This window comes from Syngnathoides biaculeatus, chromosome 11 (genome assembly GCF_019802595.1).
Source record: "Syngnathoides biaculeatus isolate LvHL_M chromosome 11, ASM1980259v1, whole genome shotgun sequence".
Taxonomy (NCBI): Eukaryota; Metazoa; Chordata; class Actinopteri; order Syngnathiformes; family Syngnathidae; genus Syngnathoides; species Syngnathoides biaculeatus.
In genome coordinates, this window is record NC_084650.1 from 2,954,961 (window position 1) to 2,971,500 (window position 16,540).

General features: G+C 43.9%; 1 protein-coding gene across 1 annotated transcript in view; it reads left to right on the forward strand.

Annotated features, from left to right (window-relative positions):
• ccdc88b (coiled-coil domain containing 88B) overlaps positions 1-16,540 on the forward strand; it is a 69,684-nt gene that overhangs the window by 29,062 nt on the left and 24,082 nt on the right. The window contains exons 16-21 of the mRNA XM_061834781.1: positions 608-948; positions 4,543-4,702; positions 5,712-6,059; positions 6,981-7,142; positions 8,627-8,904; positions 11,029-11,172. Coding sequence (XP_061690765.1) covers positions 608-948; positions 4,543-4,702; positions 5,712-6,059; positions 6,981-7,142; positions 8,627-8,904; positions 11,029-11,172 — 1,433 coding nt within the window. The remainder of the gene's footprint in view (positions 1-607; positions 949-4,542; positions 4,703-5,711; positions 6,060-6,980; positions 7,143-8,626; positions 8,905-11,028; positions 11,173-16,540) is intronic.

The window sequence follows — 16,540 nt, forward strand, 5'->3', positions numbered from 1 at the left end:
CCCAAAACATGGATGGTGCATTAACGGAAGACTTCCCTTGGTGTGAAAGTGACTGTGAATTGTTTGTTTATATGCGCACTCCAATGGGGGTGCAAGATCCTCGACCCATCACTGGTGGACAACTCTTCTTCTGCCCACCTGAACCTCTCAAATTATTACAATTACACTTGCCCCAATAGTTGGGATTTTATGGACATTAAACGTTTTTTTTTTTTTTTATCATTGATATATGAGCGCCTACGGAAAGAAAAAAGCTTGTGCATAAAATCAAAAATATTGAGGCAACTGTACTGATAATTAGAAGTAGGTATACAGTGCATCTTAAGAGGCTTTTGGCCATGTTGGTAAGGGGCTGGTGAGCCTAAGCAACTTAAGTTTTATCAAGTATACTTCAAATTGTGATTTGTCTAACTAAAAATTAAGTTGGGATTTTTATGAGTCTGTATCCTTGTCTTGCTGGAACGGATTAACGGCATTCCTATTCATTTAAAAGGAGAAAGAGGATTTAAATACCAGTGTTTTGATCTGAGCGCGGTTAAATTAAACTGGGAAGTCAAGCCACCACTCTACATCTAATAATCATCATCATCATGGCCTCTTTACCCAGAGTGAACAGTTAGCGTCGACCACTCAGGCTCTCAAGGCTGAGCTGGAACGTCAGGGTCGTATGCTGGAAACCTGTCGGCGCCGGGAAGAGGAGCTGGAGGCGGAGGTGCGTGACGCCAGCCTGGATGCTCAAGCTGCAGCTCGGGCCCGGGACCAGGCGCTGCTGGATGTGTCACGCTTGGAGCAGGAGAAAGAGGTGTGCCAGTCAGAGGTGGACAGCCAGCGGAAGGAAGCAAGACAGCGGGAGAGGGAGGGGGCGAGACTCAGGCAGCAGCTGGAGAGCACCAACATAGCTCTGGAGCACAGCAACCAGAGAGTGAGGGCCTTGGACGCTGACCACAGGTACACACACACATATGCACGCACACACGCATGCACATACAATTATTGACAGTACCAAACTTTGGAGAGTGCCTTGACCTGTCGTCTTCTTCTTTTCCTTTCGGCTTGTCCTGTTAGGTGTCGCCACAGCGTGTCATCTTTTTCCATTGTACCCTATCTCCTGCATCTTCCTCTCTAACCCCAACTGCCATCATGTCTTCCCTCACATCATCACATCTCTTTGGTCTTCCTCTCGCTCTTTTACCTGGCATCTCCATCCTCAGCACCCTTCTACCATTATACTCACTCTCTCGCCTCTGGACATGTCCAAATTATCGAAGTCTGCTCTCTTGAACCTTCTCTCAAAAACATCCAACTTTAGCTCTAATGAGCTCATTTCTTATTTTATCCAACCTGCTCACTCCGAGCGAGAACCTCAACATCTTCATTTCTGCGACCTCCAGTTCTGCTTCCTCTTGTTTCTTCAGTGCCACCGTCTCTAATCCGTACATCATGGCCGGCCTCACCACTGTTTTATAAACTTTGCCCTTCATCCTAGCGAAGTTTCTTCGGTCACATAACACACCAGACACCTTCCGCCAACTGTTCCACATTCGCTTGGACCCATTTCTTCACTTCCTTACCACACTCACCATTGCTCTGGATTGTTAATCCTAAATATTTGAAGTCGTCCACCCATCCTATGTCTTTTCCCTGTAGCCTCACTCTTCCCCCTCCACCCCTCTCATTCACGCACATATATTCTGTTTTACTTCGGCAAATCTTCATTCCTCTCCTTTCCAGTGCGTGTCTCCATCTTTCTAATCATTCCTCCGCCTGCTCCCTGCTTTCACTCCATATCAAAATATCGTCTGCCAACATCATGGTCCAAGGGGATTCCAGTCTAACTTCCTCTGACAGCCTATCCATTACTACTGCCAACAGGAAGGGGCTCAGAGCTGATCCCTGATGCAGTCCCACCTCCACCTTAAATTCTTCTGACACACCAACGGCATACCTCACCATTGTTCTGCAGCCATCATACATGTCCTGTACTATTTTAACATATTTCTCTGGCACACCAGACTTACGCATGCAGTACCACATTTACTTTCTTGGTACTCTGTCATAGGCTTTCTCTAGATCCACAAAGACACAATGTAGCTCCTCCTGACCTTCTCTGTACTTTTCCACTAGCAACCTCAAGGCGAATAATGCTTCTGTGGTACTCTTTCTAGGCATGAAACCATGCTGTTGCTTGCAGATGCTTACTTCTGTCCTGAGTCTAGCCTCCACTACTCTTTCCCATAACTTCATTGTGTGGCTCATCAACTTTATTCCTCTATAGTTCCCACAGCTCTGAACATCGCCTTTGTTCTTAAAAATGGGAACTAGAACACTTTTCCTCCATTCTTCAGGCATCTTTTCGGCCGCTAATATTCTGTTGAATAAGTTGGTCAAAAACTCCACAGCCATCTCTACATATTGCTTCCATCCCGCCAACGGTATGTCATCAGGACCAGCTGCCTTTCCATTTTTCATCCTTTGTAGTGCCTTTCTAACTTCCCCTTACTAATCATTGCCACTTCTTGGTCCTTCACACTTGCCTCTTCAACTCTTCCTTCTCTCTCATTTTCTTCATTCATCAACTTCTCAAAGTATTTTCGCCATCTATTTAGCACACGACTGGCACCAGTAAACACTTATCCATCTCTATCCTTAATCACCCTTACCTTCTGCACATCCTTCCCATCTCTATCCCTCTGTCTGGCCAACCTGTAGAGATCCTTTTCTCCTTCTTTCGTGTCCAACGTGGTGTACATGTCATCATATGCCTCTTGTTTAGCCTTTGCCACCTCTACCTTTGCCCTACGTTGCATCTCAATGTACTCTTTTCGCATCTCCTCAGTCTTCTCAGTGTCCCACTTCTTCTTTGCCAATGTCTTTCCTTGTATGATTTCATGTATTTTGGGGTTCCACCACCAAGTCTCCTTCTCCCCTTTCCTACCAGAAGACACACCAAGTACTCTCCTGGCTGTCTCTCTGATCACCTTGGCTGTCGTAGTCCAGTCTTCCGGGAGGTTCTGCTGTCCATAGAGAGCCTGTCTAACCTCTTTCCGGAAGGTCGCACAACATTCTTCCTTTCTCAAATTCCACCACATGGTTCTCTGCTCTACCCTTGTCTTCTTAATCTTCCAACCCACCACCAGAGTCATCCTACACACCACCATCCTATGCTGTCGAGCTACACTCTCCCCTACCACTACTTTACAGTCAGTAAACCTCCTTCAGATTACAACACCTGCAGAAAACTCGATCTGATACTCTTTTCACCTCCAAGACATTCTTAGCCTGCTCTTCCTTAAAACCGACCCCTACTCCATTTCTCTTTCCATCTACTTTGTGGTAGAATAATTTAAACCCTGCTCCTAAACTTCTAGCCTTACTACCTTTCCACCTGCTCTCTTGGATGCACAGTACATCAACCTTTCTCCTAATCATCATGTCAACCAACTCCTGACCTTTTCCTGTCATAGTCCCAACATTCAAAGTCCCTACACTCAATTGTAGGCTCTGTGCATGCCTCTTTTTCTTCTTAAGACGAATCCGGTTTCCTCCTCTTCTTTGTCTTCGACCCACAGTAGTTGAATTTCCACCAACGCCCTGCAGGTTAGCAGTGCCGGTGGCGGGCATTGTTAACCCGGGCCACGACCGATCCGGTATGGGATTCCTTAGATGAACGCTCATATTTGTTTGGCACAGTTTTTACGCCAGATGCCCTTCCTAACGCAACCCTCTGCATTTATCTGGGCTTGGGACCGGCATACAGATTGCACTGGTTTGTGCCCCCATAGGGCTGCATTAGTGCCTTGCCCTCTCAAGCATGTAAATTGTCAATAGTCCTTTTAATATTTGAAGCATGAATTTTTCTTTTTTTTTCCATCCATCATTTATACATCCATTCAGTTTCCTCCTTTGAGTTGCGGGTGTGTCGGAGTCGATCCCAACAATCTTCTGGTCGGGCGAGAGGCGGCAGGGTACACCCTGAACTGGTCGCCAGCCAATCGCAGGGCACGTAGAAACATTTGCTTTTCCACGTACAAAATAAAGAATTCAATGCTATTTCAAATATTATTCAATAATTCATTCATTGTAAAAAAAATACAACTGCATAGAACATTTCTAAATGTATGTTTTATTAATTCATTGGTTGCTCAACTAAAATCAAATTGATATAAATGGGAAGTTATAAAAATTATGAAAATAATCTTACCTCATAAGGTGACCCATCTCTCAGTTTTCAAATCAAATGCAACCCCTGACCCAACATGTTTAGCCTCTCATCAACACTTAATAAAGTCCAAATTGTTAACAATTCATTACGTAGTTAACACTTCTGCTAAGTAAAAGAACAAGATAAACCTACTTACTTGAACAAGACAAGTAATGAGCCTAATATAAAGCTTGAGTTAATAAACACACAATTAGAGTTTATTAAAAGTTTATAGCGCCTTTATAAGGGAAGCATGATTATAAAGTGGGTTTTAACAGACATTCCCATCAACCAGCGTGTGACGTGTTCATTGCGTGCGTGTGTGTGTGTGCGTGTACTAGGTGCGTGTGTCAGCAGCTGTCCGAGTCCAAGGAGCTGTGCGCTCGCCTACAGGACCTGGAGAGAGAGCGCGACACTCGATTAAGCAGCTTGGAGGAGAGTAAACAGCTGCTGCAAGCCAAGTACACAGATGCACAGGCCAACATTCGGTCACTGTTGCAGGTGTGTGTGTGCGGATTTGTGCTGCGGGAGAGGAGGCCAGTCTTCTAGGGCAAAGTACAAAGGCTAATCCAATGAGATCTGGATCCAAAACCTTGCTTGATAATTATGCTTAGTGTCTGACATTATCTCTTAACAATGTGACGATTATCGTTGTAGGAGAGTTAGTTGTGTTTATTGAATAATATTGACAGGTTTTTGTGTGCAATTGTGTTGAACATACATCTGAAAGCTGTTCTAAATATTCTGCTCAACAAAGTAATAAAAATGCAAGATGTGGGTTTGAATCTCAGCCAAATTTGCCCATTTGGTTAAGTGAAGGTGAAATTGACCATTGGTGTAAATGTGATTGTGAACTGATTGGCTGGCGACCAGTCCAAGATGTACTTTGCCTCTCACCCATCAACTGGGACAAGATCCAGCTTACCTGGAACCCTGGAAAAGTCTGAAACATCTCACAGTATGATGGCTTTTGAAAGTTAACACAAAAAAAGTTATTTAGTCTCACAGCTCTTGTACTGGGTCATGCAGCGCTGCTTAATGTTGTGGCTGTTGTAAACATCCATCCATCTATTTTCTGTGCCGCTTATCCTCACAAGGGTTGCGGGAGTGCTGGACCCTATCCCAGCTGTCAACAGGCAGGCGGCAGGGTACACCCTGAACTGGTTGCCAGCCAATCACAGGGCACATGGAGACTTACAACAGCCGCACTCACTATCATACCTAGGGGCAATTTAGAGTTATTAATGCCGTCGTAAACAAAGTGGCAAAATGAAGACTCCAAGGGAAAGGAATTAGCCATATATTCATGTTAAATGTAAGTGCTGGAACATTAGGTGGAAACTGATCATGTCTGCTGGTGTAGCCTGTTCAAAACCAAAGTTAAATAATTTCACTTACGGTGAAAATGAAGTAACGTGTTGTTTCGAGAGGAGACGTATTTGATTATAAAACTCACAGCTCATAACTTTAGAGTACGATGACTGTTTCTTTTCTTTTCTGTGGTTGTCAGGATCTGTCCAACGAGCAAACTCATTCTCAAAGTCTTACCTCTGAAGTCCAGCGTCTCAGCCAACAGGTCCAAAAAGCTGGAAGTGAACTAAAAGGCGTGACGGACACTCTCAACCAATCAAAGGAAAGAACGGAGCCGCCTGCCTGCCTTATGAGTGAATGTGAAGCTCATCTCCAGTTCGGAAAGACAGATGGGGATGCTGCACGTCATTCCTCGTGCCAAATGCACTTTAGTCATACCTCGACGCCGGATCAAGACGAAGGTCACAATCTTTCTGTGTCCTCCCATGATGCCACAGGAGAGGCAGAGAGGAAGCTCGCTGGCAGGTTGTTGGAGCTAGAAAAAGAGGTGTGTATTCGGATTTGAACATTTAACGTTGTGTGTGTTTGTGCTTGGGATCTTATCTTCAGGATGTCTGCGTTGTTTAAGTGATGGATAATGATCCATATTATGTGGAAACTATCTCGCCAGAGGGCTTCTCATCGACTCTCCGCTCACAATAGTGTCCACTTCCTGAGTGCGGCGCTTTATTTTCACTTCACTTTATCTCTCTTCATCACTTTCTATAATGTCACCTCAGCGACTCTTCATCTTCCTTATCTCAGCTACTCCCCTCTCCACCCGCCTTCGACACTTATACTTACAAAAATATAACTAGCGTTGTTCGCACAGCCTCCAAGGTCAGGGATCTTGTTCATTTTATTTGCAGGAGTGGAAGGCAGTGGAGTCATTGTCCCAGACATACGCGGGTACAGGAATGATTGATGAAAAATGTTGTAATCTCTCAAATATCAGCATCAGTCTTGAAGACTAACAGGGAATGCACAAATATTCTAAAATGAAAGGAAAAGTCCAAAATAAAACCTTTGCGACAATTCAAACATAACATAACAATTGCACTCTTGGAAATCTTGTATACGGAGGTTTGGCCAAGTGTCTTATTCATTTAAAAGCTAACCAAGACAATATGCCACTCATACTATAATTGAAATATTGTGCAGCTGGGACAATTTTAGTAAAGATTGGAAACAGACTGCATTCGTTTCATGTCATGCATTCTGATTATAAACTTACCCTGATTAGCATTTTAAAAAAACAGTCTGAGGGGCCATCTGCACATGTAACAGAAGGTCAAATAATAACTTGTTTTCTCTAGGTGTGTGACACCAAGGCAGCACCAAGACAAGACAGCGTCTACATATTGTGGGAGGATAAAACATTTACCGCTGCTGCTTTCTTTGTTTCCTCACTCTGATCACATCCGCTCAGAGAGCCGTGGCTCTTGCAGGACAGGAGGCTTTGTTGTTGCGTCTGTCTCAGTCCCAGGAGACGTGTGAGCACCTGAGGGAACAGCTGGAGGCGCTACGCCGACACTCGCTCACCCTGCAGGACTCGTGTACCCGACTGCAGATGCTCAACACTCAGCTACAGGTGAGAGAACACACAGGGAAAAGGGGAGCGAGGAAGAGTGTGAGCAAGGAAGAAGAGATGCATCATATTTGTGCTCTATATCAGCTGGCAGTTTTCTAAGGTTAAAAGGTTGTAAAAAGACACCTACATCAATTATAATTGGCAATACAAACAATAGTTACAGTGCGTCGGCCAAGAATTCAGGCTCGCTTAGTCTTTGTTATAGTGCAGCCAGTTGCTAAAATCATTTAAGTTCATTTTTTTCCTCGTCGCCTCGTTTTCACCCGATATTGACAAAAACCAAAACTGCAGATTTATTAAAAAACAAAAAACTATAATATCAGCGCGGCACTGTGGATGGATGGATGGATGGATGGATGGATGGATGGCCTTTCATTGTCTGATGACCAGTCCAGGGACTACTGTGCTTCATGGCCAAAATCAGCTCGGATAGGCTCCTGCTAACCTCAGATCACTAGACTATTACTACTAGTACTATGAATTAAAAAATAATGGTGGATGTAGGATGGTTGATTGTAGCCTTCAGGGTAGTCTTCGAGAGGGAGAAAGAAAAACAGGTTGGTAGTGCACACAAACAGCATTATGGATGTGAACAGATCGAGATTGAGAGAATGCAGTTGGAACTCCCCCAGGCAGCCTGGACCTGTGGCAGCATATAACTAAGGCATGATTCAGGACACGGCTGAGCCAACCACCACAATGTGCTTTAATAAAAAAAGAGGAGCCCTTTATTATTTCTCAAGAGAGGAACTTTAACAATTGACACTTTTATTGAACATGCAAGCTATAAGTAGACATGCGGAAACTATCTTTCTAGGACTTACTTATACTCACATATGCTGAAATTCACAATATGAGTTGTCTTACTTTATAGTCATTCTTAAACAGTTCACATTGACACGTATGGACAATTTCGTGTTCAATGAACCTGCCAGTCGTGTTTTTAGAATGTTGGGAGGCAGCCTGCAGAAAGCCTACCACATGGGAAGGCTCGAGCTGTGATTGAAACCCAGAGGCTCAGAATTACTGAATTTGGCAGATGTGCTCACTGCTCTTCTACCTTAATGCCATAAACTGGCACTGTCTTCTGTTATAGGCAAGCAGCAATTAGTACTTCATTCTAACCAGACAAACACAAATATAGTATTTAAGCTTAGTGGCTTGTCAGATGAGTAGTTTTATATGAAATTCCTCATGGAAACAGGACTCACTGGCCTTGTAGCACTCTGAAAATCCAGGGTCACTGATATCAATCTGCACGCTGTCATTCTCAGTGTATTCTTCTTCGGAATTCTATGACTTCAACTTGTACTACACAATCGCAGGCCGTGCATTAAGTAACTGGCGGGTCTTCAGTGTGGACTTTCCGACTTAATCAACTTTCCTTGTAAACCTGCATTTTGGCTTCTAAAGCTGTCCCAAATACAGTACATCATCAAATGTATTTTACTCGTCAAACCCATACGTACTGTATGTACAAACAGGTGGAACAAGCAAATGCGAACTCTCAGCATGCAGCAACGCAGGTGCGCCACAATGAGAGCGAAGCCCGGTGTGCGGCACTCGAGGCGGAGTCCAAGGTGTGGGCGCGGGAGCGGGAGGAGTCAGCGGCCAGGATGGAAACCCTAAGCCGGGACCACGAGCGTTTGACGGCGCTGCAGCAGCGTCAGGAGACGGAACTAGAGAAACTTCTAGACAAACACTCACGCCTGCGGAGCACCAGCCGCAGTCTGGAGGCACAACACAGGGAGCTGGAGGCCAGGTACACAAAACCAAACTAATGCTCCTATTTGGAGTGCTGAGGGACTCACAATAATGCTAATGAACACACATGTCATTTTGTGTACGATATGAACGGTGAAAGACACGCGCTCACAGTACTATTATGCATCAAAAACCTGCCGAGAGATGAGCTTTCACATTCCAAATATTTTGTGTCAGAGCAGAGGGAAAAACACTTGCACACACGCATCAAACGTCAAATTATTTATTTAGTTTGAAACAATGCTGAGTGACAAGCAGGCAAGATAAGACTGATGAAACGGAACATTTCACACTACTGCTGTTATTCTGTGTGTGAATCCAGAGATAAACATTCACACTACTGTAATTATCCATCAATCAGTGACAATGTAAATGCTGAGAAGCAATCACATGCATCAACTAACCAATAGAACAAGATCAGAGTGGATAAAAAAGGGAAGAACAAGACAGGATGTGGGAAATGATCAACACAGTGCTACTGATGAGTGGGTGGTGCTCTTTATAGAGTCTAAACAGTGTCGAAGGAAGGGGCACAGGTACCGGCGCACTGCCTCCATGCCCAAGAGGAGGGAGGAAAGGTGGACTCACATATTCCTGTTGCCCAACAACTAAAGGGAGAGGGTCGCAGACCCAGGAGTCAATCCAAGAGAAATGTGAATATCCAGGAATAACCTATTATTGGCCACAATTATCGCTGTACTGTGATCATATGTGGTGGGGGGTCATGCATTAAAATTGGGTGTGGGTGAGGTGAGACGATCACAATGCAATGTTGACCCATAATCATCACCCCCACACAGGCCAAACAGCTCAGAAAAGGATATGCCTATATATGTAGAGCATTCAAAATCACTGGGGGAAAGACGTGGCTGGACAGAGAGTTTCCCTCCTACCGCTACCAAACATCCCCCAGTGACCAGCACAAGGCACTGAAGGCAGACCCGTCCCAGGCAGGAGCATCGTAGACCCCAGGTCAGGCAGGGACCACTCACAGCTAGAGTGAGAGGGCCCCGACGACCACGGACACAGGCCCGTGTTGGAGTTGCACAACACCCAGCCGCTACCCGGCGACCAGAATGAAGCTACCAGAGTGGAGTTAGCAGGCACCTCCCTGACAACCAGAGTTGGAGATTAGCCCCAGGATTCCCCCCCTAGAGGCAACATGGACACAACTAGAGCCAAGAGGAGCAAGGGGAAACAACCGCAGACTGCAGATCCAGAAGAATAGCAGTTCAAATGATCTTATGGCATGACAGGAGTCCAAAATGAGAAGATATAATTTGGTCACATTACACAACACACACATTATGTCATTTCTGTATGACATTCTTTCCCAGGCAAATAAGAATCAAGCTTCAAGGCTCACCCTTTTAATGAAAAGTGACAACGTTTTTATTAGTTATCCATTTGGTTGTTACGTTTATCATAGATATTTTCTAGTCACTCTGACAAGATTTTCCCCTTGCCAATTACGTTTTTTGTAGCAATTGCTAGAATTACAATTATTGCTGAGTATGTTTAGGGTCTGGAAGATCTATACTTTTTAAATCACCCAATAGACAAAGATTATGGAAAATTGGAATCCTACAGTTTTCATTCATTTTGCGAATACTGAAAGGTAAGTGGTCCAAATAAAGCTTTTATTGTGCGCGTCAATGCTGAAACACACATGCTATTATGCATAATTATTATTATTTTTTTTATGGTGTCTATTCTGAAAGACAAGCACTCCCGAATTGCTGAATCTAAATCCTGAGAGACAAGCATTTACACCGGTGGTATTATGTGTCAAAAAATGGTTCTTGCTTACTTTTATTGCACTTTCTAACCATGTTCTTTCTCAGTAGACTGATTTATTACTTTTCTCAGTCCACACACTTATCCATTATGGGACAGCAATGGTGCAGGGATGTCACACCATCAACTCGAATCACCTACATCTAGTATCCAATCGGGTTGATGTCCTCCCTTTGCTATTGCCGTTGCTATGATATGCTGTGATGCATTCACCCGTGTTCAATTCATTTTCTTTAGCATTTCGCTCTGGAACAGAATTTGTCAGTGTTCACATACAATTGCATTGTTAATACGGTGTGTGTGTGCTGTGTGTGACATTGCATAGCTACAAAGACCTGCTGGATGCTAAAAGCCAGCTGGAGGAGAGAGAGCGGGGGGTGAAAATGGAGAGAGAAGAGATGGAAGCAGAAGCTCAGAAGAGATTTGAGCGTGAACGAGAGCTGGAGAGGCTGAAAGAAGACAGTGAGAGGTGACAAATACTTGCATAAAACGTTGCCGAAAGCTCATCTTCCTGTGTCCGCTCTCACCTTTAAACTCTCGTCATTAGTGCTTTACTGTGGATCAAAGGACAAAAAAGAGGAAGCGGGTTCAATGCAAATGCGATATTGTGTACGTTACTCAGTGATGTGTGTGTGAAACAGTTGCAGCAACGATCAAGATCCAGCGACAGGAAAGGACAGTTAGAAATTTCTATACTATACATAATTTAACAAGCCTTTCATAACATCACATTGTTAGTTGCTACAGATGAAGATTTACTTGTTATTGCAACAACTGCAATGAAAAAAATAAGGTGTAGAACATTCAGTGCTAAGACAAAGATACAAATATGTAAAACTCTAAGAAAGATTCAAAAAGCAGAAAAAACACAATCAAAATCAAACATTAAATGTGAAATAAATAGGCACATTCCAAAAATACGGATTGAGCAGGTATTTACATAAAGTGCACCTGAAGTAAATATTGCACATTGTGCGTTACTGCAGGATAGATATGTATATGGAAATTACTGCCGTTGTTGCATTGGTATATTTCACATTTACAGATAGTGATTGTTTAGGGCTCTAACAGCAGTTGGAAAGAAGCTGTTTTCAATCTATTTGTCCTCGTTCTAATGATCCTGTATGGTCTGCGCGATGGCAGTAGCGCAAAACAGGTAGTGGCCTGGGTGGTGGGACTCCTTCAGGATGGCACTGGCTCTCCTGAAGCAGTAAGAACTGCGAAAGCTATCCAATGTGGTCAGAGGGATCCCAATGACCTCAGCCATTTTAGTGACCCTTTGGAGTTCCTTCCTGTTTTGTAAGTGGAGTATTCGCCTCCTGTGATGCAGCCTACAACCTTGGTGTTGTCGACATACTTAATGAAGGTGTTGCTGGTGTGGATGGGGGAGCTGTGTGAAGTGTAGAGGTTGAAAAACAGGGGGTCAGCATGGAGCCTTGAGGAGAGAGTATGAAGGGTGTAGAGGTGTGGGGGCTAATCCTGACCCTTTGTGAGTGTTCTGTTAAAAAGTCGTTAATCCAGAGGCATGTGGAGTGATTTAGACCAAGGTTAAACAGTTTCCTTATTCGGCCATGTTTTAGGATTGTGTTAAACACTGACCTCTAATCCACATAGAAAACAGCGTGCATTTGCACATGTAGGATAGTGCTGTGTGCAGTGCTGTATTCACGGTATCCTCTGTTGATCTGTCTGCCTTGTAGGGGAACTGGCATGGATCTGAGCTGGGGGCAATGAAGGACATGATATGAATCTAAACTAGTTTTCAAAACACTTCATCATCACATGCATGGCTGCTACACTGGTAGTCATCGAGGCTGGTTGTGGTTGGTTTCTTGGGCAGGGGGATGACAGTAGAGGTCTTCAGGCAGGATGGGACTGTAGACTGTGTCAGTGACAGATTGAAAATCTTGGTAAAAATTCCAGCAAGATGGTCTGCACAGTCTTTCAATACTGAGATGCTCCTGCGCCCATTGCTTTCTCTGGATTGACTGTTTTCAGTGTCCACCTCACTTCATGCACCCAGAATGCGAGAGAGGGACACCATGCGGTCGCTGGTAGCAATGTAGCCACGCCTGATGGTTCAGTCTTGAAGTGACAAAGAAGAGGTTAACTTTCTCTGCAGCTAAGTATCGCCCTCAGCAGCTCTGGGGACTGGTTTGTAGTTGTTGAGTTATTTCACTGCCATCCATGCTTGGCTGCTGTTGTTGCTGTCCAAATGCTCATCGATCCTCCTCCTAAAATCCAACTTAGCTTTCCTGTTGCCACTCTTAAGGTTGGCATGGGCTATGCTGTAGAGACGCCTGTTGCCAATTCTGAGGAAGATGTTTCTGTTCTTCAGCAGCTGCTTCACCGCTCAGGTCATCCAGGGATTCTGGTTGGGGTAGACCCTGATGCATCTATAAACTGTGAGCATGTCCAAAAAGTTCTTGATGTAACACAGTACATCTGTCAATACATCCAGACCCTCATCTTCAAAGATGCCCCAATCAGTGCTGTTGAAACAGTCCTGCAACTGCTGGGAAGCACCATCAGGCCACATCCTGAATCTCTGGTATGACCTATAAGCAGAAATTAATTGCAGGGTGATATGGTCTAAAGTGTGTATGTAGCCCAACTTGATGTTACCGTATACTTTGTCCAGTGTGTTGGCTCCTCGAGCCGCACAGTTTATACACTGGTGGAGTTTAGGAAGCACTGATTTTAAATCCACTTGACTGAAATCGCCAACAATAATGTACACAGTGTCTGGATATTGATTTTGCTGCAGGTTAACATTGTTGTGTAACAGTATAACGGCTGAGCTAGCATTAGGATCTGGTGGAGTGTAAACAACGGTTGACATGACATAAGCAAACTCCTGAGGAAGGTAGAATGGTTGACATTTCACAGTCAGCATTTCCAGCTCTGGGGAACAGTGACTGGCGACAGTCTCTGTGTTTCTACACTAGTTGTTGTAAATACACAACCCTACTTCTTTGGTTTTATCAGAGTTACTGGTCCCGTCAAAGCATTGTGTTGTGAAGCATGCTAGCTCGATGGCTGAGTCCGGGATGGATGAATGTAACGAGGTTTAGGTGATGAATAGGTGAAGAAGTCCGAGGGCGCCTGGAGTCAGCTCATCCATCTTGTTGGCGAGGGATCTTACCTTTGCGAGGGAGAGGCAGAGAAGTTGTTGGGCTGCTTCTGTAGCCTAGGTTTCCCGCCTGCTTGGAATCCCCGCTTCTGCTTGCGCTCCCTACGTTGCCTCCGCCTCCTCTTCATATGTAACATAATCTACAGAGATCTGATGACCCTTATTATGAACTCCGGGATGTTGTATGAACATGAGGACTCTGAATGTATTACTCATCTTGCACAAAAATCCACTTCTAAAAAGATCCTGTTGGGTGTAGCTGATATTAGCTTCACAAGAAGCAGTTTGAAAGAGCAGAAGATACAAAATAAATCATAAAACTAAGTAGTGAAGGTGGGAGCAAAAAGCTGCAAAGTCTGGACTCGGTTACAAGTTGTCACCATCACAATGACAGAACTGATAAATGACTATACTTCTACGGTCTGCCCACCTGGAGAAGAATATCCAATGTTCTCGTTGGGAGTGGCGTTGAGCTATTAGCAATTTCTAGCTGTGATTTGTGGGCAAAAATTTGAGAGCTCTGTATGAACCCTTCACAACAAGCAGCATTTTGGCAATTAGTGAAGAATTCTTCAAGCTGTTTAGTACTACTTCCAGTTTACTGCCAATGTAAACATAAAGAAAAATTCACTGTGGATTTCAATCAATCACATAGTAGGTTTCTTTTGGTTTGTCCCTTTTGGGGTCACCACAGATGAACACACATGTATGTTCAGCACAATTTTTAGACTGGATGCCCTTCCTGACGCAACCCTTCTCAGGGAGTTGGAGGTCCCAGTGGGATATGAACCCACAACCCCTGGTTTACCAAACCAGTGATCTAACCACTGAGCTACAGGGGATCTCAATCAATCATATGATTTTGGATTTCTACTAATTTAATGCATAACCTTAACCCGTTATGGAAAACCCTAGTGGCGGACTAACAAATCGGATCCATTGGGCACTGTCATAATAAGCAAAGCCTATTGGAACCCAAATGGTGCAGCAACACAAGTCAGCAGATAATATAGTAATACTCACAAGCACATCTTTTTTTCCCTCTAAGAAATGATGATAATGATGAAATGACCTGAATTATTGTAATTAACAAGTCACTTACAAGTAATGCGGCTAATTTGTGCATTTTTTCTAACGGCTGCAATGGGGTACTCGAGCGAAAAAGGTAAGAGTGAGAGCAGTGGAATAGCAGTGTTACTGCTGTGCCTCAGTGATTTTCACCCGTATGTTTTTTTTTAACCGGCTCTGTTAGCTAGAGTTAAACTCTCTGTGTGCTGTCTTTGTTTGTAAATATCTCGTGTTTCAATGTGGGTTTAAATGTGGGCGCTTGCGGCTTTTACACAACTGCGGCGTATGTATGTACCAAATGGTATTTCCTTTACAAATGTACTCAGTGAGGCTTGTAACTCGGTGTGCTCTGAAGGCCGGGAATTACGGTAGCTGCGAAAGTCTTATTCCATGTTGTCTGCATGACTAGAATATTCTGCCACCCTGTGGTCAAGTTTACACGTACCAGGTGGAGCTGCGATGGACTGATGATGCACAAAGTTTTTAAAACCTTTACATCCTATTTACTTCTGCTCTTACTATATATAGTATACAGTCCATTGTGAAAATATTTGGCACCCTTGAACTTTTAAACCTTTTGCCACATTTCAGGCTTCAAACATAAGGATATATGTATTTTTTTTTTGTCAAGAATAAACAACCAGTGGGACACGATCGTGAAGTGGAACAAAATTTATTGGATATTTTAAACTTTAACAAATAAAAACCTGAAAAGTGGGGCATGGAATATTATTCGCCCCCCCTTGCATTAATACTTTGTAGCGCCACCTTTTGCTGCAATTACAGCTGCAAGTCTCTTGGGGTACGTCTCCATCAGTTTTGCACATGAAGAGACTGAAATTCATGCCCATTCTTCCTTGCAAAACAGCTCGAGCTCAGTGTGGTTGGATGGAGAGCATTTGTGAACAGCAGTCTTCAGCTCTGCCCACAGATTCTCGATTGGATTCAGGTCTGGACTTTGACTTGGCCATTCTAACACCTGAATACGTTTATTTGTGAACCATTCCATTGTAGATTTGCCTTTATGTTTTGGATCATTCGCCTGTTGGAAAATAAATCTCTGTCCCAGTCACAGGTCTTTTGCAGACTCCAACAGGTTTTCTCCCAGAATGGTCTTATATTTTTCATTCATCTTCCCATCAATTTAAACCATTTTCCCTGTCCCCGCTGAAGAAACGCAGGTCCAAACCATGAGGCTGCCACCACCATGCTTGATAGTGGGGATGGTGTGTTCAGGGTGATGAGGTGTGTTGCTTTTACGCTAAACATATTGTTTTGCATAGTGGCCAAAAAGTTGGAGTTTGGTTTCATCTGACCAGAGCACCTTCTTCCACATGTTTGGTGTGTCTCCCAGGTGGCTTGTGGCAAACTCTAAATGAAACCTTTTATGGATATCTTTGAGAAATGTCTTTCTTCTTGCCACTTTCCATAAAGGCCAGATTTGTGCAGTGTACGACTAAATGTTGTCATCTGGACAGACTCTCCCACCTCAACTGTAGAGCTCTGCAGTTCTTCCAGAGCGATCATGGGCCTCTTGGCTGCATCTCTGATCAGTCTTCTCCTTGTTCGAGGTGAAAATTTAGCGGGAAGGCCGGTTCTTGGTAGAGTTGCAGTGGTCTGATACTCCTTCCATTTC